Source organism: Macaca mulatta, chromosome 9 (assembly GCF_049350105.2).
Source record: "Macaca mulatta isolate MMU2019108-1 chromosome 9, T2T-MMU8v2.0, whole genome shotgun sequence".
Taxonomy (NCBI): domain Eukaryota; kingdom Metazoa; phylum Chordata; class Mammalia; order Primates; family Cercopithecidae; genus Macaca; species Macaca mulatta.
The window spans coordinates 21,540,784-21,557,917 of record NC_133414.1 but is presented as its reverse complement, the minus strand read 5'-3'; the positions used below and the strand labels follow the sequence as shown (position 1 = coordinate 21,557,917).

General features: G+C 39.7%; 1 protein-coding gene across 2 annotated transcripts in view; it reads right to left on the bottom strand.

Annotated features, from left to right (window-relative positions):
- PLXDC2 (plexin domain containing 2) overlaps nucleotides 1-17,134 on the bottom strand; it is a 468,173-nt gene that overhangs the window by 278,492 nt on the left and 172,547 nt on the right. For both annotated transcript variants that reach the window (XM_001094803.5, XM_028826043.2), the window contains one exon: nucleotides 2,391-2,602. In XM_001094803.5, coding sequence (XP_001094803.1) covers nucleotides 2,391-2,602 — 212 coding nt within the window. The remainder of the gene's footprint in view (nucleotides 1-2,390; nucleotides 2,603-17,134) is intronic.

Sequence of the window (17,134 nt, the reverse complement as noted above, 5' to 3'; positions counted from 1 at the left end):
GCTTCTATTCAGTTCTCCTTTCTTGACACTACACCCCAGCTAAAGAGTGGCAATTATGTTGCCTACCCCAAGTTGCTATGACATCATCATTGCCAAAATAGCAGGTCACTCTGCAGGAGTCAGAATATCCTCTTAGAGACATAAGAAGACTTCTGCTCCTGACACGTCGACCATTGCCTGGTAAGGGACCTGGCTGGGGCAGCCTGCGAACACCATAGCTGCATAATAGCTAATGCCATGGAGTGGGGTTCGAGAAATTGCTGTCTTTTTCCAATATACTGAATCCCCACAGCCTAGGCTTCAGATCTTCTGAAGATTTCTCTCAATATGAGGGAACAAAATGATGCCTTGATACTATTTGCAGGACTAGGTAGTATCTGCTTCAGGAAGCTGAGTTCTTTTTCTTAAATAATGAGTATTTCAGGGACTGTGGTGCAGTAAAAAGGATGCTGCCTGGTTCTTAAAAATCATAAGCCTGTCAGCTCAGAGAAAGTAGGAACTGAAACTTCAGGTTGAGAGAGAATGTACCAGCAGACAATGAGCAGACCATATGTGACAATAGAACGCTGATGCAACCTCTCCAGCAGCCAGTTCAGGAAGCCACAACACAGCCTTGGCAGTGGTGAGCCCAGAAAGGTCAGGACTTCCTTAGTAACTGAGAGCTTCTCTATTTCTTTGTCTTCATATCTCTCTCAGGACCATTAAAAGCCAAAGATGTTCCTCAAACTAGTAACATAAGATGCTGTTTCTTGCCGGGTGCGGTGGCTCACGCCTTTAATCCAAGCACTTTAGGAGGGCGAGGCAGGTGGATCACTTGAGGTCAGGAGTTCAAGACCAGCCTGGCCAACATGGTGAAACCCTGTCTGTACTAAAAATACAAAAATTAGCTGGGTGTGGTGGTGCACACCTGTAATCCCAGCTACTCAGGAGGCTAAGGTAGGAGAATGGCTTGAATCCAGGAGGCAGAGGTTGCAGTAAGCCGAGATCATGCCACTGCACTCCAGCCTGGGCGATAGAGCGAAACTCAGTCTCAAAACAAACAAACAAACATGCTGTTTCTAATTAGCTCACCTCCAGGTTTGCCATGCCAACAACCTCCAATCAGAGTGCATCTGAACCTTCTATTTTTCACTAAAAGCCTTCCCACTCCCCAACCTGCCTTTACATCTCTGCTGAAAACAAGTGATGGCAGCCGAAGCCGTGCCCGAGCAAACTGGATAAATCACCTCTGCTTGTTCTCAGTTGGGTGGTCTTCGCTTTTTACCAGTTTACTTGCTTGTTTCTGTTGGACCTAGTTTACAAACAAGGTCGTATTTTGTGATTTGCAGTGCTAAGGACTACAGAAACTTGAGAAATGTAACACCACCTTTGAGGCCTTCGAGCAACCTTCAAATGTGCCTAAAATGCACCCTCTGCACATGTCTGTACTTTGCAAACTGTTCTCTGACCATTCTCCTCCCTCCACTTCATAGCTGCAACCATAATAAAGAATAACTCAGTCAGAGAGACCAATCATTCCAGTTTGTCCAGAACTCTTCCGTATTTAACACTGGAAGCCGTCCTACGTTCCAGAAAACCTCTTGGCCACGAGCAAACTGGAACCAGCGGTCACCCTATGAGACAGTCCTGGAGATGTCATTCTACACCTCAGCCGCTGCAGAGGAAATTGACTCTGCCTGGCATGCCCCTCCCTCTTCCCATCAACAGGTCATCAATTAGGTGAACTCCTCTCAATCTGTCAAGCCCCACCTAAATGCCCAGTTCTAGGCTAAGCCTCTTTGGCAGCACCCCAACTCTCAATCCCAAGCAGTTTCCTCACACTCTCCTTCACGCCACACTACAGCCTGCATACTTTCATTGTACATATCACATGGCACTGGGATGATTTGCTTATGGCACTTAGATGCTCTTACACAGGGCCAAGAGAGGTGGCTCATGCCTGTAATCCCAGAGCTTTGGGAGGCCTTCGTGGGTGGATCACCTAAGGTCAGGAGTTCTAGACCAGCCTGGCCAACGTGGTGAAATGCCATCTCTACTAAAAATACAAAAAATAGCTGAGCGTGGTGGCACGTGCCTGTAGTCCCAGCTACTTAGGAGGCTGAGGCAGAAGAATTGCTTGAACCCAGGAAGCAGAGGTTGCAGTGAGCTGAGATCGTGCCACTGCACTCCAGCCTGTGTGACAGAGTGAGACTTTGTCTCAAAAATAAATAAATAAATAAAGATGCTCTTACACAATGAATTCCTTGAGAGCAGGCGCAGTATTGTTGCCGCACTGCTCACTGTCATCAAGTTCTAGACTGAGATGAAGGGACAACTTATGTAATAAAAGTTGGGCACCTACATGAAATATATTCACCAATCCATTTCAGTTACCGAGACTATTTATCTACCTCAATCTGGGTATTGTTGTCCTGCCCATCGTCCAGTAGCAGGTCTGTGAAGCTTCTGGGCTCAGGAGAGTCTTGGCTGACGCTTGCTCGGTTCGTGTCTACCGCCTTGAGAAAATCCAAGTTTCTTTTCCACCTGTGGCTGTATGCATGGGAATCGATTTCCACCTCCTCCTCTGCGTGAGGGAAGGCCTGAGCAAATCCATACTGCCAATCTGTTTGAAAAAGAAAGAAAATGTGTTACCACTCATTATGTGTACCATACATGCACGTGCTGTCGGCTCGAGAAGAAAAAATAATTCTGTGAGGCACGAGAATAGGAAACTAACTTACAAGGCTTAAATCTGTTTACTTGTGACATCTTGAGCTGGTACGAACATCTCTGATTGGAATGCAATTGCAGGAAACACCAGGAGTTGTGACAGTGGTTAATGGGCAGATCTTGCAGAGTTTTTAAAAACAGATGTGCTGCCCTGAAGCAATGCATTTTTATTCCCTTCCCTCGCCCCCTCCACATGCACACTTCATAAACATTCTCTAGCTGTTCTGAAAAAGCAAGCTAGAATCCAAAGGGATGAAACCAAGTGACTGTCAGATTATTTTGAAAATAAAAATCAGACCTCATTAACTTGTAAGCTTATATTTATTTCACTTGCATTACGCTGGACAGCAAAGAGACACCAATGTATATGAACGGGTTAAATAATACATGAGATCGTCTTCACGTAAATGGGCGAAACTCCCTTGTAGCTTACAAGCCAGTCTTGGTTCATTGCCTGACCCATTTAATAAGTAAGACCCTCAGGAGTCATCACTGTACTTTTGTTCATTTGCGCCGTTCTCACCTTGAAATCTTGTCAGGGTCTAAAGGATGACAGTGATGGGCACTTATAGAAATGGATGGGAAGGCAAGGAGATCAAATCACAAAGGCATTTTAAAGCTGTCTGCAGGGACTGGCCTTGCTGACCCAGCTTATCCTGCTACTCCAGGAGGAAAAAATGAGATTTAATCATTACTCCCCATCTTTCATTTCGGTAGGTCAGTAGGGGAAGGCGTGCCACAAGTATTGGAAATTCAGTTTCTGAACAAGAACAGCCTTCTTCTCCCCAACTATTACTAAAAGATATGAATGGACGGGTTTTAGAACTGGCAAGATATGGATTCAAAAAGGGAGAAGAAATTTAATTATAGCCATTATGTTCCCCTTGGTACAATAACATTCTAAGAAACCAAAATGTATTTAATACAGCTTATAATACAATGATTCAACTACTTAGAACTCTAATAACTAACTTAAGGTTACCACTACCAATCACAGGCATAATTACCTAAACTTTTCAACTCAGAAAGGTGCTACTAATTCTTCTAGACAGAGAGGATATTATTTGGTTTCACAGTAAACTTAAAAGATCTCTTATTGTCTGACATTTTGGTGCATAGTACCCAGAGAGAAACACTACCATGATGTCTGCCATCTAGACCTTTCCTTGAACTCCTAGAATGTTAGAGCTCAAAAGGACCACAGAGACCAAAGTAGCCAAAACTCCACAGGGAGAAACCCAAGAGCAAGAGAAATGTAGCATTGTGTTCATTTTATTGAATTGCTGTAGGCTTAAAAAAAAATTCATGTACATAAAGGGCTGAGTGTGGACACCCTCCTGCCCTCCACACAATGTGTAATAAGCACATCTAAGCAGTATTGTCATCATCACTGTAGAAAATATCTCTTTTTGTAATACTGTTGTCCCTACTAGCCATTGGATAGTACTCAAAATGTGTTTATTGACTGACTGAATGAGTGGATGAATGAATTGTTGACAGTCTTTCTGGAACAAGCATCATCGGACCAGGCAAAATTAAGTAGTGAAAAAACTACTGTGCAAGGAAGAATCCAGGACTCTTGGGCTGGAATTCTTTCCAGTAGATTTGCTGGTTGTATGATCCAGCATAATTCTAAAAAGTCTCAGTGCTTTTGTTACCCTATATTTTAAATGGGAATGAAAATATCCTGCCTGCAAAAGCAGACAGCTTTTCTGGAGAATGTGTCAGGCTCTAAGACCTATGGTTTTAGGCAAAGCTGCACAAAGCAATTTTACTTGCTTTATTTCTATATCCTGCTTAATTACCAAAAATATATGAGGCAGTTTATAATCCAGGTAAGCAATAAAACTTTATGACAACCAGATAAGACCTCCTAGCACAACACTTAGGTCAATGTCAGATACCTGCGTTTTCCTTGCACTTGCTATAGTAGCTCTTAGCAAGTTACACCCCTGACGTAGCTATGCAAACACAAAGAGTCACGTAGGAACCGCTGAAAACCCATGCAAGATCCGTGTTAGAATGTCAACCTAGATAAGAAATGGTAGCAAACATCATGCAGAGAATAGATGAAACGATTCCAGATAAAAAATGGTATTTTAAAAACATACACACTAAGGGAATGGTGTCAACCAGAGGCATATCAGTCTTCCAAAATGTAAATCAGAAAAAAGAAACACCTACAACATCAAAGGATTTGTCTTTATTAAAATCTTCAAAACAGAATTTCAAAGCAGCTCTTGGTTTCTTTTAAATAAGTGTTACTTCTTCCTCCTTGATATTATTTTTTACCATTTTTTAGATATTTATAACATAGGACAAAACAGAACTTTCTGGAATAACCATTAGCACCCTCCCTCCCCTTTTAAATTAGCTTCTGGGATCCTGGCACAGAACAGAAAGTAAATGGAATGCCTAACACTGGGGAGCCTTCTGCATGGGATTCTACTTCTCAACTTCCTCAGATTTGCTTTCCTATTTTAGTTCCTGCCTTCCTTCTCTAGAGAACAAATGAAAAGGAACTCCAAAACTTAGAAACGATGAAGTCTCCATTTCCCACTTAAGTTGAAATTTGAGAAGTCTGATGAATGTGTCAAACTCTTGTTTTTGTAGTGAACATTCAAGCTCATCCTTTAGTAAGATTATTAGGAAACAGTAAATTTAGCAGACAGGTAGGAGACAAGCATATATCCTTACTCTAGCACTTACAAGGTTTGGTCTCTAGACAGCTGGGGTTTGATTTTTTATCCCATTGTTTACCAGCATTTTATGATTTTGTATCTCTCCCTTGCTGTCACCACTGACAGCTATTACAGTCAAATGTTGACAAACCTCCATCTCTGTGCCTCCTAGAATTTGCTACCTCAAACTTGGAAAACAGATCACTTGCTTGCTCTAATTGTGTTTGCAAAGAGTAAACAGGATCTCAGGGAAAACCTGAGGGGTTTTCTAATGAGAACATTTGTGAGCTTTAGGGCCTGGCATCCATGAATATCCATTTGGTTGCTTCTTTTGGTTGGCATTTTAAACCTAATTCTTTCTCTCTGGTTATGTCATGAATAAACAAGGCTACCTGGTCGTGCATAGAGGAAATCCTATTATGTGTTCATAATTCGGTAGTACATGGCTCATCAAGACTGAAAAGTATGAAACTGAGTTAGATTTTGATCCCACTTCTAAATGATTTTTAGAGAAGATAAAACAAGTCAAAATGGATGTTTTACAGAATAAAGACAGGATAATTGGAAAAATCACAGCTTCATTATCTATATTGTAAATTACTCCTATGCATTTCACAGACTTTCAAACTCATACAAAATATTTTAAATTACTCTTTATATCAGCACCAAAACAAATTACTCAGAAGCAAGATGAAGGAATATATGTGACATACTTTTTCCCTTTCCAGCTGTAGTAAAAACAAAAGCAATAGGAGGGATCTTTGAATAGTCTGGCTGAACAGACTGTTTGTTTCCTGTCTACTGTATGTTAAGTAAACACTGATGGAAAAACCTTCAATGATCATTTCCCCCAACATATTTGGCTATCGTCATTAATCACACAGCTCATGGAAACACTAAACGCACCTCTTGATTCCCATTGGAATATAAGAAGAGGAAGCTTTGAAAACACATTTCTGTAAATACAATTGACCTTAACACATTCTTAAGATATTTTATTTGATCTTAATAGCAGATAAACTATTATAATACACAGTTCTTCATTGTTTTTCCAATAAACATTATTAGGAAACCCCACAGTGTTCAGTTAATCTGAAAGTAGAACAGGAAATTCATGTGTATCCTCATATTATACTTTGCAAACCTTGCAGGTCTCTCTTTTATCATCATATACTATAATATAACATAAAAGCAAAAGGGAAGAAAGCGGTGCTTGGAACGGTATATTTCTGTATTATACTAATGATTTTATTAAAATATCTTGCATTTAACTGACAGTTATTTGCTGAAAACATCTGAACATTTTTTGAGTTTTACATACAAAGCACACACGTAATACATGTGAAACCACCAAAAAGTAACTGCATAAATTGACATGCATCTTACGTCATTAGGATCCATCTTTACTGCACCTTTTGACAAACACTTTGACCTGCACTTTTCAAGTGAAGCAAATCACTACTGTGAATCCTCTGAAACATTCAGAGTGTTCACTGAAAGCAGATTGGCTGGATAGATGCATCTGGGACTAGATGAAAATATTTGGCTGAGACAGACTGCCATATGTCTTTGCATCTCAATTCACTGCAGAACCAAAGATAAAATTCTATAGAAAATAGCTATATCCTTAGGTATGTCGATAAACTGGACTACCCCAGCTTTGAAGTTTTAACTGGCAGCATTACAGACTAAGGTAGCTACAGAAGATAAAGTTTTCAGCATGCTTGGTCCAGAGATACTAAGGAGTTGAATGGGACCTAGACACCCTATTTTATTAAAGCTCTGAGGAAGACTTTTGTGTCTCCTAGGTTGAAGTTTGCCTCATATTCTATTCCCACCATAGGTGCTGATATGGCTTGACTGTGTCCCCACCCAAATGTCATCTTGAATTCCCATGTGTTGTGGGAGGGTCTGAGTGGGAGATCATTGAATCATGGGGGCGGGTCTTTCCCATGCTGTTCTAGTGATAGTGAATAAGTCTCACAAGATCTGATGGTTCTGTAAGGGGAGTTTCCCTGCACAACCTTTCTCTGCCTGCTGCCCACCATGTAAGATGTGACTTGCTCCTCCTCGCCTTCCCCCATGATTGTGAGGCCTCCCCAGCCACATGGGACTGTAAGTCCATTAAACCCCCTTTTCCTGTATAAATTACCCCATTTCAGGTAAGTCTTTATTAGCATGGTGAAAATAGACTAATACAGGTGCCTCAGGTCACATTTCCATCATCTTTTGTCTCCTGGCTTCCTAGCCTGTTTGTTTATTTGTTTGTTTTAGAGACAGAGTCTTGCTCTGTCACCTGGGCTTTAAGTGCAATGGCATGATCATAGCTCACTATAGCCTCAGATCCCTGGGCTCAAGTGATCTTCCCACCTCAGCCTCCTGAGTAGCTAGAATTACAGGTGCACACCACCATGCCCAGCTAATTTTTAATTTTATTTTCTGTAGAGATGGGGTCTTGCTTTGTACCCAGGTTGGCCTCAAACCCCTGGCCTTGAGTGATCCCTCAGCCTCAACCTTCCAAAAATGCTGTGATTACAGGCATAGGCCTCCATGCCTGGCTAATTTTTAATTTTATTTTTTGTAGAGATGGGGGGTCTCATTTTGTTGCCCAGGCTGGTCTTAAACTCTTGGCCCCAAGCAATTCTCCCACCTTGGCCTCCCAAAGTGCTGGGATTATAGAAGTGAACCACCATGCCCAGCCCTATCTAGTGTTATGTTGTCAAATTCTTCCTTTTCCAATCTTTTGTCCACTTGCTACCAGAGGCACCTTTCAAATTTTTCACTTCACTTTTCTGACAAGCCTCGAGTGACTCCTTATATCCACTCAACTACAAGACACTCCATCCTTTTGTTCCAGCTACTTTCCTATCTCCTCCTTCTCCCCATCATGCCTATGCTCCCACCACACGGAATTTAATAATCTCTTTACCTACAATGAATATAGTTACTGTTGCATGGATGAAAGCCTTTACCTTACCCCAAGACTTTGGGAAAACTGATAACTCCTTCAAGATTCAGCTCAATATTGTCTGTTTAAATGAACTTCCCTTGAATCCCCCAGGCTGAGTTAATTGAGTTTTCTTCTATAATCCAGTAACTCCTTTGCCTGACTCCTTCAACACTCTTACGTCTACCACCACTGGAATGTGAGACTGTGCAGAGGAGAGTTAACCCAGCAGGCATGAGACTGCTATCCTTAGAAAGTGCTATTTGCAAGGCTGGCCCATGGCTGGCATCTGGAAATTTAGATTTAGGGAGGGTTCCCGTCATTCCCTAACTGCTAAAACTGGCTCACAGTGCCTAAACCGGGCAAACAGTAGGATTTATGCTGAACATCTTTTTCCTTCTGGGAGTCTGGAATTTTGCTACATGCTAGACAAAAGGTAGCTTACATGACCAGCCCACAGTAAGACCTTGGGACGGAGTTTTTAATGAACTTCTGGGATAGACGATATTTCACACTGTGAACGTGTTATAACAATTCATTGCTGAAAACTTAAAATGCATACCATGTGTGTGGAAAGGACTCTTGGAAACTTGGCCCTGGTTTCCCTGGACATTGACTGCCCCATGTGCCTTTTCCCTGTACCAATTTTGCTTTGTCTCCTTTTGCTGTAATAAATCATAACCACGAGCATGACTATACGATGAGTCTTGTGAATCCCACCAGCAAATCTCCAAAGCTGGGGTAGTCTTGAGGACCATGGATACAGAGATGTCTCAAAATAGAGACTCTAGCTTATTTATATTTTTTGTCCCATCAATACAAGCATGGACATTGGCATATAATAGGTATCCAAAGTTTTTTTTTTTTTTTTTTTTTTTTTTAGGCGGAGTCTCGCTCTGTCGCCCAGGCTGGAGTGCAGTGGCGCGATCTCGGCTCACTGCAAGCTCCGCCTCCCGGGTTCCCGCCATTCTCCTGCCTCAGCCTCCCGAGTAGCTGGGACTACAGGCGCCGCCACCACGCCCGGCTAATTTTTTTGTATTTTTAGTGGAGACGGGGTTTCATTGTGTTAGCCAGGATGGTCTCGATCTCCTGACCTCGTGATCCGCCCGTCTCGGCCTCCCAAAGTGCTGGGATTACAGGCTTGAGCCACCGCGCCCGGCCCAAAGTTTTTAAATAAAAATTCAATGAGGCCTGGTGCGGTGGGTTACGCCTGTAATCCCAGCATTTTGGGAGCCGAGGTGGGTGGATCACCTGAGGTCGGGAGCTCAAGACCAGGCTGGCTAACATGGTGAAACCCTGTCTCTACTAAAAATACAAAAAATTAGCTGGGCATAGTAGCATATGCCTGTAGTCCCAGCTACTTGGGAGGCTGAGGCAGGAGAATTACTCGAACATGGAAGGCGGAGGTTGCAGTGAGCCAAGATTGTGCCATTGCACTCCAGCCTGGGTAACAGAGTGAGACTCTGTCTCAAAAAAAAAAAAAAAAAAAAAATCAACAAATGAATGATTAACCAGGTTAACAACTGATCTGAGATGGTGTCTTAACAGTTTATGTATGAAACCTCTTGTCTAACTTATTAAGATTTTAGACTGAGTGCAGTGGCTTATGCCTTTAATCCCAGCACTTTGGGAGGTTGAAGCAAGCAGATTGATTGAGACCAGGAGATGGAGACCTGCCTGGGTAACACAGCAAAACCCCATCTCCACTATAACTGCAAAATTTAGTAAATTTTAGTGAAAAACATTTGGGTATGGTGGTGTGTGCCTGCAGTCCCAGCTACTTGGGAGGCTGAGGTTCGGGGATCGCTTGAGCCCAGGAGGCCAAGGCTGCAGTGAGCCGTGATGGCACTACTGCATTCCAACCTTCCAGCCTGGGTGACAGCAAGAAGTGGTCTCAAAAAAAAAGAATGTAATCATGTTCCCGAGTAGTCAGAGAAAACGGTAGAAAAAAAAAAGAATACAATGGGAAACAACCTGTAAAAGCTTCTAGTTAACCAAGATGATCTTAACCCCACAATAGCTCACTGGCCAGTTGGGTAATGTTTAGCTACACTTATGATTGCAGTTCATCATCTCTGTTCTTTGTGGTTAATGAAATCAGTAAGAAATACAACACATGTCTTTGGAGAATGTGGGCATGGCCCAGTGAGGGTGAAGGCTATGAACTAGATGAAAAAAAGAACAATTTTAAGTTAAAACTAGAAAATGAGCAGAGAATGACCCTGGAAGTTCGAGGCATAAGGGTTCAATCTCTGAGGCAGCAGATAATTAGAACCATGCAGGCCTATGACCAAGATGCAAGTGCCCTGCACATTCCCTATTCTCTGTCCTTACCTTTCTCTGCCTTTGAAGTCATTGCAGGCATTTGGGCCATTGTAGGGTATTGTTTTGGTGAAAAACATTTGGCAATTTAAAAATATATATATATATATAACGAAACAGAATAGGAAAATACAATTAAGCAGGCACTCAATCCAAAATACACACTTGGCCAGGCACTGTGGCTCATGCCTGTAATCCCAGCACTTTGGGACGCCAAGGTGGGTGGATCACCTGAGGTCAGGAGTTTGAGACCAGCCTGGCCAACATGGTGAAAGCCAGTCTCTATTAAAATACGAAACTTAGCTGGGTGAGGTGGCATGTGTCTGTAATCCCAGCTACTTGGGAGGCTGAGGCAGGAGAATCCCTTGAACCTGGGAGGCAGAGGTTGCAGTGAGCCAAGATCGCACCACCACACTCCAGTCATGGATACAGTGAGATTCCATTTCAAAAATAAATAAATAAATAAATAAATAAAACAATAAAACAAAAATACACACTTAACTAATTTACACTTTTAAATTGTAATGGTTTATGATTTTACTATTACATAAAAGAGTAAAGAGACATTGTAATTTTATGTGTAATGATTATATATTATCCTATGGAACATAAAAAGCATGCCAAGCCTAATGAGCCATCATTAATAAAATGTAAGACAACTCTAAGGTATTGCTACATCTTTACTAAAGTATTAAAAATAAATAGAATAAAACTGTATTAATAGTTATAAAACAAAGCTGTTTTACACATTGCTTGTAATGATAGGTTAATAATGATAACAATAACCCTCATTTAGGGTTAGTAATTGGCTTGGGCTTGGCATTAATTGTTATCCCATTTTACATATGAGGGAATTGACGTATGTGAGAGGTACTGTGATGGTTCCAGGAGGCAGCCAGAGCCGAGTCGTGAGGCTGGGTCTTAATTCCTGTCTAATCTGCCTCTGATTAATCATTCAGAGGATCAGTTTAGCAATCTGTCACAAAGCCTAGTGATATAACACAAGAAAACAATCAAAGGAGAAAAAATAATCTAGGCCAAGTGTGCTATTTAAAACAGCAAAAATCTGTAAACAATTCAGCATGGAAAAGCAAATAAGAAATAGGATATCCCATCATGTTGATTCTGTTAATAGAAGCAAATGAAATGTTGTTAAGATAAAAACAGAGCAGAAAGTAATAGCACAGTAATATTGGTTGTTTCCTATTATATCTTGAAATATTTGAGAAGTACTTTAAAACAATTAATCTTTGCATTAATTGAGGGTTTTCTATTAACTATCTAGTAGGAATTTAAAAGAAAAATTCAAGACGATTTTAGCATTTGTTATACTGTGATGATGATAACCTCTTATCTTATAATAAAAGGAAAATGATCAAAGAACTCAGAGTGTCCACTGAATTTTCATATAAAATCTGTGTGATTTATTTAAGGAATAGGCTTCTTTACACTGGAGCCATAATCCACAGATAACCTATGAATAGAAAAAGAGCATTTAATTAAATCTGAAAATCTATTTTGTAATAAGATTCTTGTGATTTTTCACAAAGAACATTGCATCGTAAACCCAGAAACCACATAAAATGTTTAGGATGTAACCTCCCACCACTGGTAAAATGAGAGGGTGCAGCTTTATGGCCATATGGTCCTTCCCACCTATAAAAGTCTCCTATTCTACGGTTTAGCTAAGTATCTTGTTTGTGTACTTAAGGCTATTTGGGGTCATATATTAAACATTCTACATTCATTTTCAAGTTTTCTATTTGTGAAATTCATGTATTATGATAATACATGATATTATGATGCATGATAATAATTTGTGAAAATTCATGTATTATGATAGCTTAGTGGTTCCAGAGCACAACAATCAACTAAAACCACTTGGTAAAACACTTTCACACTGCTATTCACCTTTAGTCATCTCACACTGCTCTTGTTTCCTATATTTAGCTAATTTTATAATGAGGGCTCCAAACTAACAGCTAAGTCCCACCACATGAAAAGTTTGAGTTCGCCAACCAGGGGAGATGGAAAATTCTGTAAACAAGGACCAATCATGGCCAATAGCCTCACTCTGGAAAATATGAAATGACTGAGGCAGAAGAGGCCAGATGTAATCAATTGTCTTAATGGTACTCAGTGTGAGAGATGATCTGCAAATGTCTAGGGTCCAAATCACTGAGGGCCTTCTATTAAATTCAGGCTTTCAGACGTCTGATAGACTCAATCTCATTCCATATTGTCATAACACTATATTCAGTTTATGGGGTCGAAATCCGTAATGGTGCAACGTTGAGCCCAGGCTGACTTACTCAATGACCACAGACAACAGCCAATAGATGTACCTCTGTCTGATTGTGTTTTATAAATTGCATATGATTTAAATCAGATAAATCATACCATTATCATCAACTTACCCAGTTCCCATTCTAATTAATTCAAGCTACTATTGGGGTGAAATATTTTGATATGAAAATCTTGTTTCTCTAGGTAAACGTATGATTTTGAGTTAAAAAAAAATCACTTTTCATTTAGCCTCTTTCCTCAAAATGGTAGAACTTTAAGCCAAAAAAAAGGGAAAATGATGAGAAATAGAAATTTCAACATCAGTATAAATTTAACAAATATTGGATATTCACAAACTGAATCATACTTTTTTTTTTTTGAGACAGAGTATCAGTCTTGTTGCCCAGGCTAGAGTGCAATGGCAGGATCTCAGCTCACTGCAACCTCCGCCTCCCAGGTTGAAGCAATTCTCCTACCTCAGCCTCCCAAGTAGCTGGGATTACAGGCATGTGCTACCACGCCCGACTAATTTGGTATTTTTAGTGGAGTTGGGGGTTTCTCCATGTTGGTCAGGCTGGTCTCGAACTCCCGACCTCAGGTGATCCGCTGGCCTCAGCCTCCCAAAGTACTGGAATTACAGGCATGAGCCCCTATGCACGGCCTGAATCATACTTTCAATACTATTTCACTCCACTGAATTTAGCAAGATCTTTTTCACTTTTTTGGGAATAAAACATTTAAATTTGGATATCAACTACTATTCATCCAACTAGCAGTTTTGAAATAAGTACCCAAGAATTTCTAAAATGCTATGAATGTCTGAATCCTGACATTACTTTCCTAAATAACTTTCCCTAATTAAATTGCATGATTGCATATATTTACACTGATTACATAATTTAACTAACATTGTAAATAATCCACAATCAACAAAACTATATTAAGAAAAGAAATCGAGACAGTAAAAACTATACTAAAATTAGATTTCCAGTTTTGTGATATATTCCTTAAACATACAAACAACCAGTTAAGAATCAAGCACTAAAATGAGATAGAAACTCACATTTCAGAAGTAATTTATCACCCACCTGTACATGAGTTGCGCTCTGACACTTTTAGAATCCAATGGCTTCTTTTTTCCTTTATTTTTGAATTACATTTTTATAAAAGGTTTTCATAACTCACAAAAGCAAATTCTAGATAAAGTAGAAGACTCTCGGCTTTAAGTAGTTGTTAAAATATATATTTAGAATAAATTCCTTCTAAGGGTGTGCCCTACTTTAGTGTAAGACTAAGAAAAATACCTGAATTTCATAAAATAATTGAAAAACCATGTCTTTCATATAGGACAACAAATTCTTGCCAGGATTTTGCTAAAAATTATGTTTGATAGATAGCCACTAATGCTCAGGACAAAGTAATAAGAGAGAAATCATGTTCTTTATTTTATAAATAAGCAACACCTGAAGAATACGGACTTAACATGGTCCAGTTCAAAAAGTCATTAAGTGATGAATTTCATTGTATAAATAAAAAAAAAATCCTTACAGTAAAGTAAGCATGACCTCATTCGAATTAAAAACATTGGCCAGGTGCGGTGGCTCACACCTGTAATCCCAGCACTTTGGGAGACTGAGTCGGGCGGATCACAAGGTCAGGAGTTTGAGACCAGTCTGGCCAACATGGTGAAACCTCGTTTCTACTAAAAATACAAATAATTAGCCGGGCATGGTGGTGAATGCCTGTAATCACAGCTACTTGGGAGGCTGAGGCAGGAGAATTGCTTAAACCCGGGGGATGGAGGTTGCAGTGAGCCAAGATCATGTCACTGCACCCCAACCTGGGTGACAGAGCAAGACTCCATCTCAAAAAAAAAATTCACATAAGTAAATAACTTGAAGGGCTTTAAAAATTATTAAATTAAAATACTTTTTTAAAATATAAAAAATAAATCATTAAAAAGGAAATAAGAAAACAATTAAAATATTATTCTGTCCTGGATGCAGGGCTCAGAGTTATCACCTTAATGAATATCCTTCCAGAATATTTCTCTGCAAGCCTGCACATGTCTTCAAACATACAAGTGTGCATGTGTGTACATATGTGTGTGTCCATATATGCATATAACTTGATTTCAGCATTACATAATAAATATCCTTCCATCTTTTTGACTGTATATAATATTTAATGGACAATTTGTGCCTACCATAAACTATTCCTGAATAGTTAAAATTTTAATTTGATACTAGAGGCTATATTTTTGTGAACAACTGCAATTCTTTGCTCAGAAACAATTTCTGAGTAGAAACTGTGCACTAATGCTCTCAGCCTGTATCAGTTTACACACTCACCAGCAGGACATGATAGCATACCACGTTTTATAGGGCAAGTTCCAAAACATACTTTACAAACTTTTGCTTTTAAAAAAACATTTACATTTTGTTAAGCATCTCCCAGATATTTTCTTATTACTCAGGCTAAACCATAGAAAACTGGATTTGTATTTTTAGCCACCTAAATATGGCATTATGCCAGACGCGGTGGCTCATGCCTGTAATCCCAGCATTTTGGGAGGCTGAGGCAAGAGACTCGCCTGAACCCGGGAGGCAGAGGTTGCATTGAGCCGAGATGGCGCCATTGCATTCCAGCCTGAGCAACAGAGTGAGACTCCATCTCAAAAAAAAAAAAAAAGTGGCATTATTAACTTAATCTTAATTTGAAATTTTGCCAATATAAACATTTTAGATCTTATCAAATGATGGAAAAATCTTGGGCAGAAAATAACAATACTGAAAGCACTACAACATTTGATTTTGTCACTGTACAGTGAGAATATTAATATGTTTCATCTTTGCCAAATCATACAATTTTGGAGATAATATCATATACTAAATACTTCCTTTTTAATATGTCTATGGTATGGGTTGAAGAATGCTAGTCCTTGAATCCAGTATTAAGTAAATATTTAGTTTTGAAACTGGAGACCTAATCTTAAATATTATCTATCTTCAGTCTCTTCTCACGAATTATAGATAGTGATATTAAGAGGACTATTTGATTTTGAGAGTGAAGGTTAGATATAATTTCTCTAACCTACAAATGGTTAAGGAAAAAAAAAAGTATGAACTATAGCACAAAAAAATAGTAGGAAGTTGTCAGTTAACCCAAGAGACGTTCCCAATTTTGAAATATTATTAGAATATCTTAATCTTTCCTGGAAGCTACACATATCAGGTATTTTCCAATTCTGTATTTCCTTAGTTATCAGTTAGGCTTGCAAAGGCTTTCAAAATCATCGAGCTTCTAAAATTCTAATAAAAGGATAGTAAGCTCATGTGACATTACCCCAACAATGGTGATTATGTAAATGATGAACCTCCAGCCAAACCAAGGACAAAAGCACTACATTCATTCGTCACTAACAAAGGCTGGGAGAAGAAAAAGTGTAATTACTTGGTGGTAAGAGTCTAAATTTTAAACAAGATAGGGTAGGGGAAAGGGAATAGGGTATGAAATGTTAGTTATATATAAAATGGAAGTTAAATTAGGAACTTTTCCTGTCTTTTCTGTTAACAAAAATGTAAAATAAAAGCAAATAACATCGGCTGGGTGCAGTGGCTCACGCCTGTAATCCCAGCACTTTGGGAGACTGAGGCGGGCGGATCACGAGGTCAGGAGATCGAGACCATCCTGGCTAACACGGTGAAATCCCGTCTCTACTAAAAATACAAAAAATTAGCCGAGTGTGGTGGCAGGCACCTGTAGTCCCAGCTACTCGGGAGGCTGAGGCAGGAGAATGGCGAGAATCCGGGAGGCGGAGCTTGCAGTGAGCAGAGATTGGCCACTGTGCTCCAGGCTGGGCGATAGAGTGAGATTCCGTCTCGGAAAAAAATAAAATAAAATAACATCAACACTCAAAGAATCAACCTAGAGTAAAAAAAGGATGGCAAGTGTACCTTAATATTTAAATTTCAATCCATTTACATCCAGATTTGCATGCATGACACTCTGGACTAAAGAAAGGGTATTAAGTCGGTACAAAAATATGTTCTGGGACGGCAGGATGCACGTGACCATGAAAATCTAGACAAATTTTTAACGAACTAGGAAAACGAAAAAAGAAAGTGACATTGTTTAGGTGTAGGCATTTAGAATGGTGGCAAAGTTGCATAATCATAATTCTGGTTTT